Source organism: Pituophis catenifer, unplaced genomic scaffold (assembly GCF_029215685.1).
Source record: "Pituophis catenifer annectens isolate HBS135680 unplaced genomic scaffold, rPitCat1.0.hap2 SCAF_13, whole genome shotgun sequence".
Classification (NCBI taxonomy): domain Eukaryota; kingdom Metazoa; phylum Chordata; class Lepidosauria; order Squamata; family Colubridae; genus Pituophis; species Pituophis catenifer.
In genome coordinates this window covers 644773-667500 of record NW_027256893.1, presented here as the reverse complement: position 1 = coordinate 667500, position 22728 = coordinate 644773, and the positions used below count along the sequence as shown (strand labels likewise).

General features: G+C 43.8%; 1 protein-coding gene across 1 annotated transcript in view; it reads right to left on the bottom strand.

Annotated features, from left to right (window-relative positions):
• HYDIN (HYDIN axonemal central pair apparatus protein) overlaps window positions 1-22728 on the bottom strand; it is a 422362-nt gene that overhangs the window by 105351 nt on the left and 294283 nt on the right. Inside the window, exons 41-48 of the mRNA XM_070952742.1 lie at window positions 20737-21026; window positions 19218-19355; window positions 8953-9136; window positions 8573-8714; window positions 8193-8361; window positions 7078-7725; window positions 6273-6488; window positions 1447-1640 (exon numbers count right to left, since the gene is read on the bottom strand). Of these exons, the coding sequence (XP_070808843.1) occupies window positions 1447-1640; window positions 6273-6488; window positions 7078-7725; window positions 8193-8361; window positions 8573-8714; window positions 8953-9136; window positions 19218-19355; window positions 20737-21026 (1981 nt within the window). The remainder of the gene's footprint in view (window positions 1-1446; window positions 1641-6272; window positions 6489-7077; window positions 7726-8192; window positions 8362-8572; window positions 8715-8952; window positions 9137-19217; window positions 19356-20736; window positions 21027-22728) is intronic.

The following is a 22728-nucleotide window of genomic DNA, read 5'->3' as shown; positions in this document are numbered from 1 at the left end:
CAGTCAACATGATAAGAAACTCCCCAGATGAAGGCATAATAAATGAGGAATAGAGTAGAGCAGAGCAGAGCAGAGCAAAGCAGAGCAGAGCAGAATCTGGAAGGGACCTTGGAGGTCTTCTAGTCCAGCTCAAGCAGGAGAACCTATGCCATTTCAGATAAGTGACTGTCTAATTCAGAGGTCTTCAAACTTGGCAGCTTTAAGACTTGTGGACTTCAGCTCCCAGAATTCTCCAGCCAGTTTGCTTAAAGCAAAAGTCTTAAAGCAAACTGGCTGGAGAATTCTGGGAGCTGAAGTCCACAAGTCTTAAAGCTGCCAAGTTTGAAGACCACTGGTCTAGTTTCTTCTTTAAAACCTCCAGTGATGGAGCACCCACAATTTCTGGATGTAAGCTGTTCCACTGGTTAATTGCCCTCACTGTTAGGAAGTTTCTCCTTTGATTAGTTGCCATCCATTGTTTCCAGTCCTGCTCTCTGGTGCTTTGTAGAATAATTTGACCCCCTCTTCTTTGTGGAAGCCCCTCAAATACTTGAATACCGCTATCAAGTTGCCCCTAATTCTTCTTTTCTATAGACTAGCCAAACCCAAATCCGGCAGCCGTTCTTCAGAAGTTTTAGTCTCAGGCCTTTGCTGCTCTTTGAACCTTTTCCAAAGTCTCAACATCTTTTTTTGTAGTATAGTGACTAAAATTGGTTGCAGTATTCCAGGTGTGGTCTTACTAGGGTTTTATAAAGCGGTACTAATACTTCATGTGATCTTGATTCTATGCCTCTGTTTATACAACCAAGGATTGTATTAGCTTTTTTGGCTAAGGTCCCTCTCACAGTTACTGTTTTTGAACCAGGTTTCACCTAATCTGTACTTGTACCTTTGGTTTTTCCTGTCTAAATGTAAAACTTTGCTTTTCTCCTCATTAAAATTCATATTTTTGCATAGGGCCCATTGTTCAAGTCTGTCAAGATCTTTTTGGATCCTGAGCTTGTCTTTTAGGGTGTTGGCTACTCCTGCCAATTTAGTGTCATCCAAATTTGATGAGTTCCCCTTTTATTCCCTCATCTAAGTCATTTATGAATATATTTAAGAGTACTGGGTCTAAGACAGAGCCTCCATTGCTTACTTCTCTCCTTGTGGATTTAGACACATTTAAAAACAGATAAATCCTCAGAAGGCTCAAGGAACAAGCATAAACCCATAAGAAGCCCATAGGATAAGATTTACAGTCAATAAAATTTAAAAATAGCAAAAGGACAGAAAAATGGGCATTTCAAAAGAAATGATTATTTCTGTACTGGAAAGGGACACTTCAGTTCCCATCTGTGGCCACCGCATTTCCTCATCTCCCTTTCACAGACAGCAATCTGTGACACAGACAGCCAATCTATCAGTGTTCTCCTCCTCCTCCCTGCCCCCCCCGCCCCCCCGGGGCTTCTGCCTCAGGATCCTAACCTGAGCAGCTTCTCACTGGAGGCCTCTGCGGTGGGGCTGCCCTGGTCAAGCTCAGATAGCGTCGTCATTGTGCCGGGGCTGGGATGGATGCCTTTTCTGCTGCGAGAGGCACCTTTCTTATCCTTCGGGGCTTCGCGGGAGACCTCAGGTTTCTCTTTTCTGGACCTGCCTCTAGTCGGGGTGGCCAGATCCTCCTGAAAGCCAGTAGAAACATAGCAAGGCAGAAAGCCAATAAATGTGAATATCAACCTTAACATTCATTAAAGATTAGCATCAGACCAACAATCAAGTAAACAATACCCCAACTGAGGAACTGCCAAACAAGCCAACCGTAAACAGCCCAAAGAACCTCTAAGACCATCCCCACAACACTGACAGGGCGAGCCATTAGAACATCAACTCAGAGCAAACCCCACTCCTTACTAACATTGATGATGTTACCTAGTTTGGACAATGAAACATCTTGAAGAAGGAAAGTGTGAAACTAGAAATCAGGAAGTCCAACCACCATAATGTTAGCAATGCTGACAGAAAGTTTTAGGTTACATATCTTCATATCATTGGCTAGTGGATAAAGGAGTACCACTTGATCTTTGTGCTAGCAGGAATCAACTTTTCTAAGCAAATGGACACATTTGGACATAATCTCTCAGAAAATCACTTTGTGAATGGAGTAGCGTATTTAAATTCCAAGATGTGGTGCAAGGCAATATACATATTAAGCAACTCTATTTCCTATCACTGTATCAAGGATGAGGTATTTTTGGGCAGCATCTGGACATGGTTAATGCCAAGAGAACTTCTTTCATCTGTAAGTTTTATTAAGAAGATTAAGGAAGAACACAAGAATGCACTTTTAGAACAGCAAAATCAGGTACAACTTGCTAATAAAGTGTCAGGCACGGGGAAACCAAGAATGGCACACAATGAATCGCTCAAAATAGTTTCTTTATTGCTTTTTTGCCTACAGACAGGAATCTTTTAGACTAAACCACACTCTCAATAACTATCAGATAAATGCTGTGAAGATTTAGGGAGGATCTTTTCTGGGCCTCTTCCTTTGTACCAATGACTCAATGCTGATTCGTCTCCTCTGCCTCCTGCAACTCAGCACCAGATTACACCACATCAACTTTATGATCTGAGTTTCCTTTCTCTGGCCCAGCACACTGGTTTTGCACACAGAGGGAAGCTGGTTGCCCTCTTTTGGCAAGAGGGTTACAGTTAGGGATAGGGTTAAGACCATTCACTTAAACAATCATGCCCTTCTGGCATGTCCTGTCCTGATTCTGTTGGCAGGTGACTCCATATTTTTGAGGGCAACATTTTTCAACGGATGGATGGAAACTAATCAAGGAGAGAAGCAACCCAGAACTAAGGAGAAATTTCCTGACAGAGAGAAAAATTAGCCAGTGGAACCACTTGGAGTCAGAAGTTGTGGATACTCCATCACTGGAAGCTTTTAAGGAAAAACTGGACATCCACTTATCTGCATATTTACATACTTGTTTTGGTGGTTCCCTTATTTCTTATATATTATATATACTACTCCTTACTTATTATACATATTATTATATCCATATGTTACTTTACATATATTATATATTTAATATCATTTTATTAATGCTTCCTGATTTCTAGATGATCTCTATTATATATTTTCTTGTTATTCCTGTTCTCTAACGATTTATACCATTTCCCCCATATTAAGTAATATTCTGTTTCATCTTTTTCTTTTATTTCTTTCATTATATTCTTTCTCCTCACAGTCCAAAATTTTCCTTATCACCTCTTCGTCTTTTGGTATGACATTATTTTTCCAATTTTGTGCATAGGTTACCCTAGCTGCAGTTATAATATGTAGAATTAGATATTATATTTCTTTATTATAATTTCTTTACCCAGTAAAAATAGTTCCGGTTTCCAGTCTATATATTGTTCAGTTATCTCTTCAAGCCATTTTTTAATTTTGGTCCAGTATTTTTTTGCTGTCACACAAGTCCACCATAGATGATAATATGTCCCACATGATTTCTTGCATTTCCAACAGATCGGTGATGAGTTTGGGAACATCTTAGCGAGTCTCGCTGGTGGAAGGTGCCATCTATAAAATATCTTGTACTGGTTTTCCTTGTAAGCTGCTGACATAGTCAATTTCAAATTTATTTCCCAAAGTTTTTCTCATTTCTCCAAATCTATGCTATATCCAACATTTTTTGCCCATCTTATTGTTTCTTTAACCACTTCTTCTTCCATTTTATATCTCAGTAAATATTTGTATATTTTCCTAATCAACTTTTCTTCCATTCCTTGTAAAATCCTGTATAATTCCTGCTGTTCTTTTTGGAATTCATATAGTTTTATATCTTTACTATATCTGGTTTGGATTTGCATATATGTCTACCAATCTGTATCTATACCCTGATCTTTTTTAATTCTTGTCTGGTTTTCAAATTCCATTGTTTGTTTATCGGATCCTTGTACCTTATTAAATTGTCTATGTCTGTTAGATTTGGGCATTTCAGTGCTTCCATTGTGGATAACCAACTTGGTATTTTGGTATAGTGGTGTTTTTTTTTTTGCCAGACCTGTAATAAGGCATTCCTAATTAGATGTCTACTGTGGGATTTATTCTTCCCATCCCATATAAATACATGCCACCCTAGTTGTAGGTCATGCCCTTCTAGTGTTAAAATCCTCTTATTTTTTAGTTCAATCCAATCCTTGACCCACGTTAACGCTGTTGCCTGATAATACAATTCCCAATCTGGGAGTGCAAAGCCTCCTTTCTCTTTGCTATCCTGCAATAATTTGAATTTAATCCTTGGTTTTTTCCCTTGCCAAGTGTATTTTGTGGAATAGAAATAGTATTCTTGGTAATATATTCATTTTAATAGATGCCACCCTTCCACTGAATGACAATTGAAGATTTTTCCAATTTTCTAAGTCTTTTTTATTTGTTGTAGTAGTTTATCATAATTATCTTCCTTGACTGAGGAGCATTTAGCTGTTAGCCAAATCCCTAAATATTTTACTTTCTTAGCTATTTGCATATCTGTTTTTGCTTCCAATTCCCTGTCTTGTTTTTTGTAAGATTTTTTGTTATTATTTTTGTTTTACTTTTATTAATTTTAATATTAATGTTAAGCCCTGCTATCTCATCAAATTCTACTTTTTGAATTAATTTAGGTCCCAATTTAAGTCTCTAAAGTTAGGATAAATAGAAATGGAGAAAGCAGGCATCCTTGTTTTACCCCTTTTGTTATATCAAATTTTTCTGTTGTGTCACCATTCATTATCACTTTTGCTGTTTGAATTGAATAAATTTTTTCAAGCATCTTTATGAATTTTGTCCCAAATTTCATATTTTCTAATTGTGTAATAATGAATTTCCAATTTAAATTATCAAATGCTTTCTGGGCATCAAGGAAAACCAGTGCAGCTTGTTTTTCTGGGTGTGCCTCATAGTACTCTAAAGTATTTATAATCCTTCTCATGTTCTCTGTCGTCTTGATCATCTTCATTTTGATCTGAATGGATGCGTTCATTTAAGACTCTTTTGACTCTTTATGATATTTTCGAGGCAAATATTTTGTAATCCGTGTTTAATAATGAGATAGATCTGTAATTTTTGATTTGTTGATGATCCGTATCTTCCTTTGGAATGAGGGTTATAAGTGCTTCTGTTCATGTTATTGGTAATTTGGCCTCTTCAAGTGCTTTATTAAATATTTCTAATATTAACCATGCTAACGTTTCTTGTGTATTTTTGTACAACTTGACAGGAATTCCGTCTGGGCCCGGTGATTTGTTATTTTTTTGCTTCTTCAATGCAGCTCTTAGTTATTGCTCCATTTAGCATCTCTTTTTGCTCTTCTGTAATTTGGTTTATGCTCAATGTGCCTAGATTTGTTTGACCTTGTCCTCTGCAATATTATCTTGGGAATATAGTTTTATAAAAAATTCTTGTATTATATTCTTTTTTTCTTCCCTTCTGTGTTGAATCACTCCTTTTTCATCCTGTAGTTGGTATATTATTCTTTTCTGTTTTTCTTTTTTAAATTTGTATGCTAACCACCGTCCTGGTTTACTCGCATGCTCAAAAAAATTTTGTTTTGCCATCTTAATTTTCTGTGCCATTTCTTCTTGTGTGATCAAGTTAGGTTTGTGATTTATATAATCTCTTTTTTCTTTTGTCTTATTATTTTGGGGCTCTTTCTGTAGTTCGAGTTCCGCTTTTTAAAGTTCTTCCTGTAGCGTCTCTTGTTGATATTTTTTCTTATTTTTTCTTACCGTATATGCTATTGTTAGTCCACGCATATAAGCTTTTGTGGTATCCCACAGATTTTGTAGCGATGTATCTTCTTTTTTGTTTACCGTAAAAAATAGCCTCAGCTCTTTCTCTAACATTTATTCGTATTCTTATCTGAATTGGCAGAGGATCTCTTGCATGAGCAGGGGGTTGGAATAGAAAACCTCCAAGGTCCCTTCAACTCTATATTTGTTATGATTGCATTGTATTTTCCCTAAGTTTTCTTCTTTTTTTTAAAGAGAAAAAAATAAATTTTAAATTACCCAAATCCTTTGAGCAGTCCTTAGAAGAAGTGGCCAGACCCTTCCCCATCTTGGTCCCCATCCTCTGAACTCACCCCAATTGGGCACTGTCCCAGACCATATACTAAAGGTAAGGGAATGGAGAGATACTCCTCTGTCTGGTCACAGAGGAGACATTTACCAGCACCTTTACTGGCAGGATTTGGGCTTACACCCTAAAAAGCAACATCAGCATCTATCAGTCCAGGTATCCCAAAGCAGCAACTCCATACCTTTGCCACAGGGAGACTCGCTGGAGTCTCCACACCACTCTCACCCTCCTTTTTGTCCTCTTCTGGATTCAGTTCTTCAGGAATGATGAAGGTGAAGTGCTTGAGAGCTTCTGAGGCAACTTGTGCTGGTCGCTTCTCAGGGTATGGGATCACTGAGAAAAAGGCGGTGGGAGGAATGGGCGGCCCTGAAGGGCCCAACCCCAAACCATTCAAGATCTAGAGCAAGGAATAAAGTGGAGTTGTCACTTTGATGCCATGCTTAACAAAATTCCAAACATAGGCCTTTGTTTTTAGCCTTATCCCAAAGCCTTATCAACCTATTTAGGGGCAGCCATTGGAGGCATGTCAAATGATCCTATGATTCAGGTTTGGCTTTCCTGGCAGTTGAACAGAAGCCCCGCACTGATTGGCCAACCTTCAGTATTCAAACAAGCCAATGATACAGGAACCATAAGCGTACAGATTATGGAACTGCTCTTAGATGGCATATTAGCTTCAAGAAACTATCTTTGAGAAAACCAGGGGAAAATGTCTGGAGGCTGGTTCCCACTTGGATCTTGAATCTGTACCATGAGCAGTGGTATTATATAGCTTGTAATAAGGCAAAGCACTAAAGGACGTCTTAATTTGTTGAGCCTATGGAGTGACCAGCATTTTATCAGTCTGACTGGATGTCCCTTGACTAAGATTTCCCCCCAAGCTAATGAATCCCTGAATCTCATCACAGCCTTGCCACCAGCCTGCAACTCTCTCCCTGCAAAGCCTAGCCCAGCCCACCCACTGGGCACATCACCCCAGGGCTCACCTGGATTACCCTGGGCAGTTTGCCACTTTCCAGGATCCGCTTGCCACTGGACTCCTCGGAACTGAGCACGTGGATTTCCAGAGAGGGGATGCCAATGTCCCTCTCTGTGCCTTCTCCTCCTTCTCCCTCCAGTCCAGCAGCTCTGCTGTCCTCCATGGCCTTCAGCTTTTCCAGGCGTTCCCGCTCTGCTTTCTCCTTCTCCAAGCGCTCCTTCTCTGCCCGCTCCTTCTCCAGCCTCTCCTGGCGCTCTCTTTCCCGGTCCTTCCTGCCTTTGCGACCAGACGGAGCCTGGCGCTGATCCTCAGCTTCCTCCTGCTTATCCTCTGAGCCTGGTGGCTGCAGCTGGACCAGCTGGACCCTGTCCCAGAACACCAGGATCTGAGCGATCTCTTTCTGGCTGGCCTCGTACAGCTTGAACCGCTGTGCCAAGCTCTTCTCACTCTCGCTCATGTCCTTTTCTGCTTCCTCCTCTTCCTGGGCTGCAGGGGGTGCTGCACCTGGCTGCCCATTCTGCAGGGCCATTCTGCTCTTCTTTTTCTTCTCATCTTTGTCATTGACACTCACATCTGGACGATCCTTTGCAGAACCTTTTCGCTCTAGCCCTTCATTCAGCCTCCCATCCGATTTGTAAGCTGATATGGTGGGATTCTGCGAGAGGAAAAGGAAGGAAGCCTTCAGCTGTTCTAAATTGTGCTTGCATCAAGGAAAAGAGCCTCTGTGAGGCTCTCCAGGCTTTCCAGCACCCGGATTTCATGACTAAAGGAACTGGCATCCCCTACCTGGTCATCAGTAATGACAATTCAGGGAGCAAAACCATCTGGATTGCTCCATCAGAGGCATCTATTTACTGATCCAAAGTAAAATGGTGTGGGAGTTGCCCGTATAGAGTATAAGAAGGTGGCCCCGATGGAAATATACAGGTTCTGTTGCTTAGGCAAAAGGGGCTAAAATTGTTTTAAGTTAAGAATGTCCAGATAATGCTCGGAAGTCGCTCAGGCATCTCCCTAATTTACTACACTGTAACCAGACTTGCAAGATTCTGGCCCCCTGAACTGGTCCATCTGGTGGGGTTGACAGCAATGCAGCAGTTGCGCAGGATTCCCCTTGAGACTTACCTGCTTGCCTCCTTGCTGGCCTTTTTTCCCCACTGCCTCTTCTTTCTCTTTCCCCCCATCCCTCTTGTATCGCTTGGACTTCTTCTTCACCTCCTCTTCCTCCCGCAGGCGCTCCAGTTCTTGTTGATGCTTCTTTTCCTCCAGCTCTCGAGCTAGCTTCTCCAGCTCCCTTCCAGGCATTTAACAAGGAGAAGAATTTTTAATAAATCTACACAAATGTCTATAAAACATTCAGCCATAAATTTCATTAGTTTTTTCCCTAGCTTAAGGTCCACAGTTTTGGTAAGAGCCACATCCTGCGCAGACTACAAAACCACAATTCATCTTCCTCTGTGGAACCCAAGCAAATTGGCAGACCTGCAAGGGAAGAGTTTCCTCACCTTCTTTTTCTCTCCCGTAAGGCCTGCAGCAGCTCATTGTCAAACTGGATCTTTTGTTCCTCAGTAAGGGCATCATACTCCTCTTCATCCATTTCCTGAAGACGAGCCTTCTCTCTTGCAACTGCTTCTTGCTGTTCCCGCTCTTCCACAGAGATCAAGAAGGAAAAGAGATGCCTCAATCTGCCCACTGCCATTAATGATGGCAATGCCTGAATTCCCATCCCATTACAGCTCTTGCAAAAAGAAGAAGCAGTTGAGAAAGGCAAGGCGAGGGAAGAAGGAACTCAAATCTGACAACCACAAATTCCATTGCCTGATTCTATCAAATGTGACTGGGAATAAGACACAAAAAAAGCCCACAAAAACCACATTGTTCTTACCTTCCTGCTCTTGCTTGCTGATCTCTCTAGCTTTCATAGCAGCAAAATCCTGGAAGAGGTTCACGAAATAGATATACCGCCGGTTGTTGATCGCTTTGAGCAGGCAGAAGAGTGCTGATACCATACTGCGGGCAAACATAGTTTCCAACCCATCGAACACCATGCCACGATAGCAATCACTCAGCTGTCCAAAAATGGAAGCACACGAGGTTTAGCCCATTCAGCAATGTGGTAGTGCTGTGCACACATCCCACTAATGCAAGTGAAAGGCATGGATTTCTTTTTTTTCTTTTTAAAATAATTTTTATTGTAGTTTTTCTTTTCCAAAACTCTAATACATATTCAAACAGACAGTGTTATTTTTATATACTTTGGATTAACAGTTCACATAAAATCTACATTATATACATATATATATATATGTACATCCTCAATTTCCTTATGAATATTACCTATTTTTGTTTCTGTTGTCTATCCACCTATACCATTTTCCCCAAACCGCATAATATTCTGAATCTTCTTTTTAATTTAATTTAATTTAATTTCCAATTTATATACCGCCCTTCTCCCTGAGGACTCAGGGTGGTGTACAGCCAAGATAAAAAACATAGAATACAAATATTAAAACATTTAAAAATATATATAAATTTTGGCCCGAAAGTTAAGAATCACAAACTAATTAAAAGAATTTAAAAATTTCTTCTAAGCCAACCCGGCTTGCTGAAAAAGATAGGTTTTCAGGGAACGACGGAAGGCATTGAGGTCATGGATTCTTCTTATCTCTGGGGGCAACTGATTCCAGAGGGTGGGAGCCCCCACAGAGAAGGCCCTCCCCCTGGGGGCCACCAGCCTACATTGTTTGGCTGATGGCACCCTGAGGAGGCCCTCTCTGTGGGAGCGCACGGGTCGATGGGAGGTCGTCGGTAGCAGCAGGCGATCTCGGAGATAGCTAGGCCCTATGCCATGGAGCGCTTTAAAGGTGATAACCAACACCTTGAAGCGCACCCGGAAGGCCACCGGGAGCCAGTGCAGCTCGCGCAGGAGCAGTGTTACATGGGAGCGCCATGTTGCTCCCATCACTACCCGCGCTGCTGCATTCTGGACCAGCTGGAGCCTCCGGGTGCTATTCAAGGGGAGCCCCATGTAGAGAGCGTTGCAGTAGTCAAGGCGAGAGGTGACGAGGGCGTGAGTGACTGTGCACAAGGAATCCCGATCAAGAAAGGGCCGCAACTGGCGAATCAGGCGAACCTGATAAAAGGTCCCCCTGGTAACAGCCATTAGATGTTCCTCCAAAGACAGCTGCCTATCCAGGAGGACTCCCAGATTGCGAGCCCTTTCAGTGGGGGCCAAAGACTCGCCCCCAATAGTCAGCGATGGAGTCAACTGACTATATCGGGATGCCGGGAGCCACAGCCACTCAGTCTTGGAAGGGTTGAGCCTGAGCCTGTTCCTCCCCATCCAGATCCGCACAGCCTCCAGGCACTGGGACATCACTTCAAGGGCATCGTTGGGGTGGCCTGGGGTGGAGATGTACAGCTGGGTGTCATCAGCGTACTGGTGGTATCTCACCCCAAAGCCACGGATGATCTCGCCCAGCGGCTTCACATAAATGTTGAACAGAAGGGGCGAGAGGACCGATCCCTGCGGCACTCCACAGATGAGAGGCCTCGAGGTCTGCCCCCCTGCCAACACAAACTGCGACCGGTCGGAGAGAAAGGAGGAGAACCACCGCAACACAGTGCCTCCCACCCCCAACTCTTCCAGCCGGTGCAGCATGATACCATGGTCGATGGTATCAAAAGCCGCTGAGAGATCTAATAGGACCAGAACAGAGGAATAACCCCTGTCCCGAGCCCTCCAGAGATCATCCACCAACGCGACCAATGCCGTTTCCGTGCTGTACCCAGACCTGAAACCCGACTTTTCTTTTAATTCTAAAGTTAGTTTATTCATTTCAGCACATTCAAATATTTTTTTGGATAATCAGTCCCTCTGGTAGTAAGTTATGTTCTTTCCAATATTGCAGAACGCAATTCTTGCTGCTGTTAGTATATGTAGGATCAGATATCTTATTTTTTTTATCAAATTTTGTTTTTAATATTTCCAGGAGAAATGTTTCCAGATTTAACTCAATATGGCAATTTATTAAATCTTGTAGCCAATCTCTGGCCAAAATGTACCCAAATCTAAGCCCCAAGTGCTGGAAATGCAACCAACACCAAGGTATTTTCTTTCATGCTTGGTGGGTATGCCCCGAAGTGAAAAAGTATTGGAAAGGCATGGATTTCAATGGCAGCCAGAGTCAACTTATTTCAGTCCTCCAGAAATGGAAGAAAGCCGAGATTTGTTGGCTTCCAATAAGAATGCCCATTTTCTCAAGTCCATAGAGAAGAAAATATTAAAAAATTTAAGCCAATGATTTGACCAGACATGCATTGCTTTCAAATGATCTAGAAACTTCATCAATGTTAGGACCTTGCAGCAGGGGTCCTTGACAGTGATGCTGGCTGAAGAATTCTGGCAGTTGAAGTCCACAAGTCATACAGTTGCCAAGGTTGAAGACTCCTGTCTTGTAGGACTCAACCCTTGATATGATTTTGGCATTCAAAAAACTACTTCTGCAGCAGAGAACAGTTGACTGGAATCCGCTATAGGTCTTGTGACACACAGTCTCAGGCTCTTAATGATGTCATCTTCTGTGGGCCTCACAGCTTGCTGAAGCCTTTCTAAAAATAACAGAGTTGGAAGGGACCTCGGAAGTCTTCTAGTCCAATCCCTGCTCAAGCAGCAGACCCAATATCATTTCAGACAAATGACTGTCCAATCTTTTCTTAAAAACCTACACAATTTTCTCCCAGGAACCTTCTAGTGGTATCTCATTTGTTAAGTCTTGGTATCTTTTCCAGTGAAGGGAAATATCTCACTTTGCAGTAGGAACCAGATGGCAACTGCTCTTCTGAATGAATCCAACATATTTCTGGTTATGCCATCATTTCTTGGAGATATCCAATAACAAGCCTGTTTAACTACTGCTTTAGTACATATTCATATAAGAGGGTGTAGAACAGGGTTAGAACACAGAGCATATAATAATAGGGTTGGAATGGACCTTGGAGGTTTTCTAGTCCAACCCTCTGTCCATGATAACCCTCTGTCCAGGAGACCCTATGCCATACTGGACAAATGGCTGTCCAATCCCTTCTTTAAACATTCCAGTGATGGAGCACCCACAACTTCTGAAGGCAACCAGTTCCACTGATTAATGGTTCTAAGTCTGAGGAAATTTCTTCTTAGTTCTGGGTTGCCTCACCTTGATTAGTTTCCATCTGTTGCTTCTTGTCCTGCCTTCTCATGCTTTGGAGAATAGATTGACTATGATCAGAGGGGTTCTCTGTGGCAACCCCTCAAATATTGGAAAACTGCTATAATGTCACTCTTAGTCTTTCTTTTCACTAGACTAGACATACCCAATTACTGCAACCGTTCTTTACATGTTTTGGTCTCCAAACCCTAATCATCTTTGTTGCTCTTCTTTTTACTCTTTCCAGAGTCTCAACTTCTTTTTGATATTGTGTAACCAAACCAAATGCAGTATTCCAAGTGTGGTTTACCCAATCCATTATAAAGCGATACTAACACTAGATAACAGTATCAGAGTCAGGGTGGATGGTGTTTGCTGCCTATTTATGTTATGTTATGCCTATTAATGTTCTTCCTGCACCAACTCAGAAAGCTCAGAAAGCAGCCCAAGGAGCTGCTGATATAGTTGTACAAAGGAATAATTGAGTCTGTCATTTGTACCTTTTTTATTTATTTATTTATTCATTCATTCATTCATTCATTCATTCATTCATTCATTTATTATTGGTTGGTTGGTTGGTTGGTTGGTTGGTTCGATTTATATGCCGCCCTTCTCCGGAAACTCAGGGCGGCTTACAATGCGTTAAGCAATAGCCTTCATGCTTTTGCATATTTATACAAAGTCAGCTTATTGCCCCCACAATCTGGCTCCTCATTTTACCTACCTCGAAAGGATGGAAGGCTGAGTCAACCTTGAGCCTGGTGAGAGTTGGACTTGCAGTAATTGCAGGCAGCTGGTGCTACTTAACAGCACTTTAGTCTGCTGCGCCACCAAGGCTCTTCTATAACTGTCTGATTCGGCACAGCAACCAAACAAGACAGACACAGACTTCAACGGATAGTTAGGATTGCAGAAAAAACAATTGCTACCTGCCTGCCTTCCAGGGAGAACCTGTATATTGCATGAGCCAGAAAGAGGGCGTGAAAATATCTACAGATCCCTCACATCCTGGACATAAACAGTTTCAACTTCTACCCTCAAGATAACGCTATAGGGAATGCCGCTATAAAGAATGCACACCAGAACAACCAGACACAAAGTTTTCCCCCTCATGCCATCACTCTGCTAAGCATTTCCAATAACTGTTGATCAGTCTTGCACATCAGTTTGGAGGAATGTTACACATCCTTCCTGACAGAATAGCTTCAACTCAGGGATTTTGGTGGACTTCCTTGCACAAATTACCCATTTCAGGTCCTTCTTCATTTCTATAGGATTAAGTTTAGGACCTCCTTCATGGATTACTGCCTTGTCATGGCGAAGGAGCTTGCCTAGCTCAATGAAGCTATGAGCTATGCCATGCAGGGCCACCCAAGACAGACAGGTCATAGCAGAGAGCTCTGACAAAACGTGATCCACTGGAGAAGGAAATTGGCAACCCACTCCAGTATCTTTGCCATGAAAACCCCATGGACAGTACCAAAAGGAAAAAAGATATGACACCGGAAGATGAGCCCCTCAGGTCAGAAGGTGTCCAATATGCTACTGGGGAAGAGCAGAGGGCTAGTACTAGTAGCGCCAGAAAGAGTGAAGCGACTGGGCCAAAGCCAAAAGGATGCTCAGCTGTGGATGTATCTGGTGGTGAAAGGAACGTCCGATGCTGTAAAGATCTATTCTCCATAGGAACCTGGAATGTAAGATCCATGAATCAAGACAAGCTGGACGTGGTCAAACAAGAGATGACAAGAGTGAATATCAACATTTTAGGAATCAGTGAACTAAAATGGAGAGGAATGGATGAATTTAATTCAGATGAACATAAGGTATACTACTGTGGACAAAAATCCCTCAGAAGAAATTGAGTAGCCTTCATAGTCAATAAAAGAGTAGGAAAAGCAATACTGGGATACAATCCCCAAAATGACAGAATGATCTCAGTTCGAATCCAAGGCAAACCATTCAATATCATAGTAGTCCAAGTCTATGCTCCAACTACTGATGCTGAAGAGGATGAAATTGACTGGTTCTATGAAGACCTACAGTACCTTATAGAATTATCACCAAAAATGATGTCCTTATTATCATGGGGGATTGGAATGCTAAAGTAGGAAGCAAGGCTGTATACTGTTGCCCTGCCTATTTAACTTATATGCAGAGCACATCATGAGAAAGGCGGGGCTAGATGAATCAAAAGTTGGAATTAAGATTGCCGGGAGAAATATCAACAATCTCAGATATGCAGATGATACCACTCTAATGGCAGAAAGCGAAAAGGAACTAAAGAGCCTCTTGAGGCGGGTGAAGAAGGAGAGTGCAAAAGTTGGCTTGAAACTCAACATTAAGAAAACTAAGATCATGGCATCCAGCCCTCTCAATTCATCGCAAATAAATGGGGAAGAAACGAACTATAAGAAAGGCTGAGTGCCAAAGAATTGAGGCCTTTGAACTATGGTGCTGGAGAAGACTCCTACACGTCCCTTGGACTGCAAGGTGATCAAATCGGTCAGTCCTAGAGGAAATCAACCCTGACTGCTCTTTAGAAGGCCAGGTCCTGAAGATGAAGTTCAAATATTTTGGCCAGCTAATGAGAAGGAAAGACTCATTGGAGAAGTGCCTAATGCTGGGAAAGATTGAGGGCAAAAGAAGAAGGGGATGACAGAGAAGGAGGTGGCTGGATGGAGTCACTGAAGCAGCAGTTAAATGGACTCCAGAGGATGGTAGAGGACAGGAAGGCCTGGAGGAACGTTGTCCATGGGGTCATGATGGGTCGGACATGATTTTGCAACTAACAACAACAAAAGCTCAGGACTTTGACTTGGCCATTGCAAAACGTAAGTTCCTTCTGCTTTAATCATTCTTTGGTCATATACCTTGTATGTTTTGAATTGTTGTCTTGCTGCATGACTCACTTTCTCTTGAGTTTCAGTTCATGGAGAGATACCCTGCCATTTTCCTGTAGAATTTGCCAAACAATCTAGAATTCTTGGTTTCATCAAAGATGGGAAGCTGGTCCAGAGGCAGCATTTCTCTTTTGCCAAACCATGCTTTTCACTCATTAAGTCAAAAAAGATCTATTTTGGTTTCATCTGTCCACAGAACATTATTTCAATAGCCCTCTAGCTCATCCACATTGTCTTTCACAAAACATTGATGAGAAGCAATATTCTTTTTGGATCATAGTGGTTTTCTCCTTGCAATCTGCCATGTACATTATTGTTGTTCAGTGTCTTCTTGAGAGTCTCATGAGCTCTGGCATTTGCAATCTTCCAATACTTGAGGGGCTGTCACAGAGAAGTGGGATTGACTTATTCTCCAAAGCACCTGAGGGCAGAACTAGAAGTGCAAGTGGAAGATTGTTAAAGAGAGATCCAACCTAGGATCAGGAACAAATTTCCTGACAGTGAGAACAATTAATCAGTAGGATGGCTTGCCTTCTGAAGTTCTGGGTGCTCCTTCACTGGAAGTTTTCAGGAAGAAATTGGACAACCATTTGTCCAAACCCAAGAATATACTAAGGCAGAATGTCATGCCCCAACATATACTGTTGTTGCTCTCTAGCCCCATCTAGTGGCTAGAGGGACAAAATACCAAGTATATTGTTTGAAGCTGACCCTTTTTACCCATCGGCCTGCACTCTCAAACCAAGTGCACGCTGGGAAGCCAGGCTCCATTTTTCTTTAGCATTTGGAGAAACAGAAGCACAAAGAAGAATCTATATTAATCTGTGGCACATTGTTATCCAAGGACAAACCCATTCCACCACGGAATTCACTTACCTTTGCTCGTGCATCATATTTGATTATGTTCGGCGGGTGGAAGGAGCCTCCCGCCGCTGCTACTGGTTCGCCCGAACTGGGGCGAACTGGTAGCAACCCCCACTGCATTCCACACACAGAGATCGCTGGTGAGATTTAAATTGCTTGTTTAAATTGTTATGTTCAGCAGTAACTCAATACTATCTATCTTGTATTTGGTTCTCATTGTATGTATCCCTATTTTCCCCAGTTTCACCATATCCTGTTCTTTTAATAAAGCATTCAGATCAACATGCACGGTCTATTTTATTGGAGGATAGCTGCATGTCAAGCTGCACACAAACTAACATGTAGTGAGGACAGAACACACAAGCTTATCTACCCCAAGGATAAAACATCCAGACACAAACAGAGCAACGTGGTATATGCAGGACAATGCAGTAAACCAGGGATCCAAAAACTATGGCCCTCAGGACAGATATGGCCTGCCGACGCAATGTATCCGACCCATGCACAGTGGTGATTCAACTCTGCCCCCTAACCCACCCCACCACTCTAAACCACTCCTTGCATGGCTGTCTGCACCACCCACATCGCCCCTCCTCCAGCCGTCGCCCTTATCTTCCAGCTTGCGTGGGTCTGCTCACTGCAAAGGTAAGGGTGAAGGGTGAGGTTAAGGTCTGCTCACTGCAAAGGTAAGGCTGAAGGACGCGGGCAGTGGGTAGGTGGGTGAGGGCCGGCTGGCATAGGGGCAAAGTTGGCACTGCAGCCACGTGGTTCTTGTGCTGCAGTGAGTCTGGGTGGAGCTGGGAGCTGGGGGTGGGGGCTGAGCACAATCAGCCTTACCTTCCAGTCTGCAGGGCTTGCAAAGCTCCCTGTGGCTGCCCACAAATGTAAGGCTGATGGCGGGTGAGGGAGACATGCTCTGTACCCACTGCGCTGAAGGGCACAGGCTGATGGATGAGGGCCAACTGGCCGGCAGCACAGCCACATAGTCCCTGGCACCCCCAGGAGCTGCGCTGCAGAGAGTCTGGGTGGAGATGTGGGCTGGGAGAGGGGGCCGAGCACCATCAGCCTTACCTTCCACCCCAAAGGGTTTGCAAAGCTCACCACAGCTGCCCGCAAATGTAAGTCCAAAGGCGGGGAAGGAAGACTCAGTCTGTGTCCACTGCGCTTGGCCATAGGGCGTGGGCCAGCGGGTGGGCAGGGACCAGAGAGCTGCGCAAGGATGGCTCACATGAAAGAACTACAGCATAGCCTTTGGGTAAGGCCCCTCCTTCACCTCCTCCTCTCCCTTTCCCCTTTCCCCTTTCTGCACTGTCCTGTTTTTCCAAACACTCATGCCAGGCCGAGCAACAATTCCCAGGGAGGCACCCCGACCAAGGAGGCTCAGACTGTAACCCACCCGCTTGCTTAGTTTTTGAGCATAAACTGCTCCCATCCCTTTCGAAATGGCCACCCGGTGCTTCCCTCGGGCACCCAGGGCCAGCAAGTGGCTCTTCCAAGAATCAGGGGAGGGATGGCAGGCACAGCAGTGGAGGAGACAGGCTTTGGTTGCTCATTTTGCTGCACGCCCGAGTGACTGGCCTCGGCTGCAGCTCATGGGCACTCTGTCCGCTGGGGGAACTGAAGTGGCAAGCCGCTGCTTTCTGCTGCCTCCCCGGGTGGAGCTCCAGGCAGAAGGGCTAAATCATCTTCGGCGCCATAGGCATGACGAGCCTGGCCATCCTGGCACAAGCCCTGGAGGCGGGTGAGGCAGGGCAGGGGGCGTCAGCCTGGAGGACAGAATAAGCAGGGGATCCATGAAGGGGCACGCTGTCTCCCTGGACGTGGCTGCCTCCCTGGAAAAGCGGCGCAGCAGCTAACAATTGGGGGGAGGCAAGTGCCAAAGGAGCAGCTCCTTGCACTGTGGCTGCTGCAATGAATATGAGAAGCCCAGCCAATGTTTTGAGCATGGTTAACATCTCCAGCCCAATGAGCTTAGGACACCCTATTACCATAATCACCCCTTTGTCCATGACTTCTCCATTAACATTCACCACACCTGTCAATTTACCAACTGCAGTTACTGCTCCAGTGAACATTGCACATCCATTCACTATCACCTCACCAATGAATCTCACAACACCAATGACATTAGCTGGCCCTTTAAATACAGCCATGTGACATGTGGAAAGCATGCCTTTCCTTCTCCAGGCATTGCCAACCTCTTTCCCCTGATAAAAAACAAAACAAACCTAGAGCAAAAACTTCATGCAGTATTAAAAAGAAGAATAGAAAAAGGGACTGCTCTGTATTGTTTAATGGACTGCTAAATTGGCAAAATGGACTTAATTGGCCACACCCACCCAGATCATCTAGCCAGTCATTAGGCAAATCAAACTATAATCCACCCCCCTAACAGTCTGAGCGACCGTGAACCGGTCCCCTGTTTAAAAAGTTTGAGGACCCCTGCAGTAAACCATGTGCAGATCTGTACATTGGGAGGAAAAAATAAACACTTCAAAAGCGCATGGCACAACCTAGGAGAACAAATCCATTAGGACTAGATTCAGCAGTCCATCTGCATTTAAAACACAAAGGCCACTCTTTTGAAGTCAGCAAAGTCCACATTTTGGACAGAGAGAACTGCTGGTTTGAAAGAGAGGTTAAAGAGGCTATTTATATCAAAATTGAACAACCAGCCCTCTCTCAACAGAGGGGGAGGGATACAACATTATCTATCTCCAATCTACAACACAGTCCTTTCAACAGTTCCAAGAAGGCTCCACACCCATTTGCACCACTCAGGTGACCCCGGCGACACAGATAAACCTCCAGGTAGCTTTGACAACTCACTAAAAGAATGCAAATGACCAGCTGTCTGCAAGGAATATAAACCCTTCCATTCCCCACCATCTAGTCAGAGCTGAAGAAGCTTCTTGGATGAGAAGAGAAATGTCTTCAAAGAAAAAACAGAAAGTCCAGTTGCCTCTTAAAAAAGCACCTTTGGGACAACCATGACCTGGATGATTGAGAATATCCATAGACATTCAACTATCATTTAAGTAAAGCAAAGCAATGAAATAGGAAATATATTTATAATAAATAAATAAAGCTGCATCCATATGTCTAAAAAAACTGGAAATGTTCACTTGGTAATTTACAAATATTTCTATGAGTTATCATGCCCGACACTCCCCTTGATTTCTCCTTTCGGCTGCAATTACCTGCATCCTCTCTGAAAGAATCTCCACCAAAAGCTCATCTGGAAGCACGCAACTCATCAGACCATAATCCCCAACTCCACTAGCACTGACACTCAGACGTCGCTGGAGAGGGGCACTGGGAATAGGGCTGGAGGGTACCTGGGAAGGCAGTTGGAAAATTAACAGACCAGTTAGGAACTAACATTAAAAAGTGTGGACGTTTCACTTTTTGTAGTTAACAACTAAATATTTTACTTTGCTGTATTATCTGTTTTGCCATATATTACAATATGCTATCTTAATGAAATGATTTATTACTTTTTCTCTTTTGGTTATAGAAGAGCAATATTTCAGAAAGGCCCTCAAACTCAAAGAAAGGAATACGGAAGTGGGCGCACAGATGAAGACAGTGTTTGTAATCACTTCAAATATAGAAGATATTAAGCATATTAAACATATCCTTTTCAAAATTAATTATAGGATTTGGAGAAAAAAATGATTAAAACTGTTAACCAATTGTTTTTACTGCTTTCAGAAACGAAGAAAAGGAGAAAGTAGAATAGGTAGTGTAAAGGCTTAAAATCAATGAAAGCATTTGAAAATAGAATGACAGGAAGCAGGTTAGAAATTGCAATCTCAGGGGATTTGAAATCGCAAATTTGAAGATAGATTTAAATTTTAAAGACTAAAAAAATTATGCCTTTTCATGATTCCCTATCAAATGTAGAATTGAGAAATTACATTCTGAAATAAGAATCTGAAATCTAAATTAAGAGGCATCCGCAAAGAATAAGGTTGACCAGACTTGCTGATTTTCCTGGAAGACTTTGAAGTTTTTCAAAAGTTTTCTGAGTTGGTCTGCTAGAGGACCCCAATGGACAGATGGAAATGAATGTAAAGTACCTCTCACTGGCAGACATTATATATCAGATATAGTAAGGAGTCCCAGAAAAGTCAGAAAGGAATTTAGAAAGAAGACTAAACCAGGATCCAATCACCTGATAGGTGAATTAAAGAAAACTTCTACAAAGTCATTGTCAGTATTTAGATGTCATTCAGACTGTCAACCAGCACTTTAATTCTTAAGCACAACTGACCTGACTATCCATTTCAAATGGGGGGAAAAGAAGATGCAGTTTCAACTAAGAGCTGGTATTTGGAGGTATTCTACTACTTGGTGAACTGTCATACAGGCAGACCTTGCTTACTGACTACTCATTCAGCAACCATTTGAAGTTACAATGGTGCTGAATGAGACTTACGACCAGGCTTCAAACTTGTTGAGGGTGCAGCATATCTGCATTCACTTGATTGTGCTTCAGGCATATGGCAACTGGGGCTCATTCCCAACAGTGCCTCAAAGAAGTGAACTCAGTGGAGAAGCTAGAAAGAAGGGTTAAGGCATAGTCACAGGATGTCATGCTCAATAAGCCCCCAGAGATTCATTTAATGACCATGCCAGTTCTCGATGGAGTTGCTGGTCCAATAGTCAGTAAGTGAGGACTACTTGTCCATGGGACTGGGCCTGATGAATTTTCACCTGGGATCCAGGCTGATCCAGCTGTTGCTGCTGCTGCTGTTGCTGCTGTTGCTGTTGCTGCTGCTGCTGCTGCTGCTGCTGCTGCTGCTGCTGCTGCTGCTGTTTCAGGGACAGGTGGCTTTCGAGCTTGCCTTTGGCCGTGGCGGTGCTTCCTCGGTAGCCCCGGGAGACGTTGGAGAGGGCCCCTGTCTTGGACTCGGAGCTCTGCTGGCTGCCATTCGAGGTGTGCTTGGCCAAAGCCTCGGTGCTCAGCCGGGTGCCCAGAGCGAGGGCCGGCTGCCCCTCTGTGCCTTGGAGGAAAAGCGGGGAGGGGAGGAACAAGGCTAGGAGGAGGAGCGCAAGAAAAGGTTTTCTTCCTTGTTGACAGGCAGGAAAAGTATTAATTAGGTTTTTATTTCTTATTTTGCAACTCCCCTGAAAAAAACAAATCTCCTCTGAAAGAAATGCCCTGTTGCAGCCATGACCCACTTCCACATCACTTTATTATTGACCCATATTTTTGTGCTTTAAAGAAGGAAGGACCCCCCCCCCACACACACACACACTCACCCTATGGATTGAACCACCTGACTCTAATATCCCCTTCAAATGAACTGATGAACGTAGAGTTTTCAGATTTTGGCTACGCATAAATACTTAGCTGTGAATCTTCCCTTCAATTTAAAAATTAATGAAGTGTTTAAGAAATGGGGACACATAAAAAAGCTTTTAATTTGCCCCCACTCTGCTTTAGCAACCCTCTGAACTGCTGAAGCCTCAGAATCAACATACAATCCTGACACTTAGCTGGCTCCATCAAAAAATCCTCTCAAGAAGATGCCACATCTCCACATAGTAATCCACACCAAAGGAGGATTGTCAAGTTTGAAGCATGCTTATGCTGTTGTAACCATTATTGCTTCTCAACTTGCCAAAGAACCAGGGGTTCTTTGCTGAGGCACCCACTCTTCTTCCCGGGGCGGCAGGGGTGGGGCGAGGCGCCTTTAAGATGAGTGGCCGGGGAGGGGACATCGGGCCTTTAAGAGCAGCGGAAATCAGCCATCGCACTGCGTGACCCCCCAAGGCGGCTCCCCTGAGCAGACCCACTGCCCCCAAGCGGCTCTGGGCACTGCCATTTCAAGCCTGTGTGTGTGTGTGTCTTTGCTCCTGGTCTTTCGCAGCAGCCCATGCCTGACATCCCATCCCCAGCTGCTCATCTTAAAGGCACCTCACCCTGCCCCAGAGACCCCCGACCGGCTTGCCCGGGCGGCGCAACAGGTGAGGCGGTGGTTGCCCCCGGCAGGCTCGGAATGGCAGCGCCCAGATCTGCTCTGGGGCCTTTAAGAGCAGCGGAAATCAGCCATCACACCCCACAACTCCCAAGGCAGCTCCCCCGAGCGGACCCACTGCCCAAAGAGTATGATCTGGGGGCAAGGCCAGAAGGGGTAAATTCCCCAACTCAGGTTCAGCCGGCCAGGGACGGGACATCGGGCACGGGCTGCTGTGAAAGATGAGAAGCAAAGACAAAGACACACACACACACACACCATGTGCACAGCGGTACTGGTGAGGTTTTTAGTGAGCAGCACAGGAAGCCAGACTTGCCTTCACAGGTACAAAAGTTTCCTGCAAATGGAAAAACGCCAGGAGCAAGCACGGACTTCTTTTTGCACTTGCTCCTGGCGTTTTTCCATTTGGAAGACGGAGAGGAGGAGGAGGAAGAAGAAGACAAGGGCGGCGATCCCAGGCATATGAAGCAAAGTGTGAAAATCCACAGTAGGAAGCTCAGGGTGAGTGAAAAGGGGGAGCAGCTAAGTGCTTTGTTTCTCCGGAACCGGTAGTAAAAAAATGCTTAAAAAGTAAAAAAAAAAAAAAGTTCCGATAATCGCGCGTCGCTCAGCTGATTGTCGGAACTTTTTTTTTTTTTAAGTTTTTAAGCATTTTTTAATTACCAGAACCGGTAGTAAAAAAAATGCTTAAAAATTAAAAAAAAAAGTTCCGACAATCGTGCGT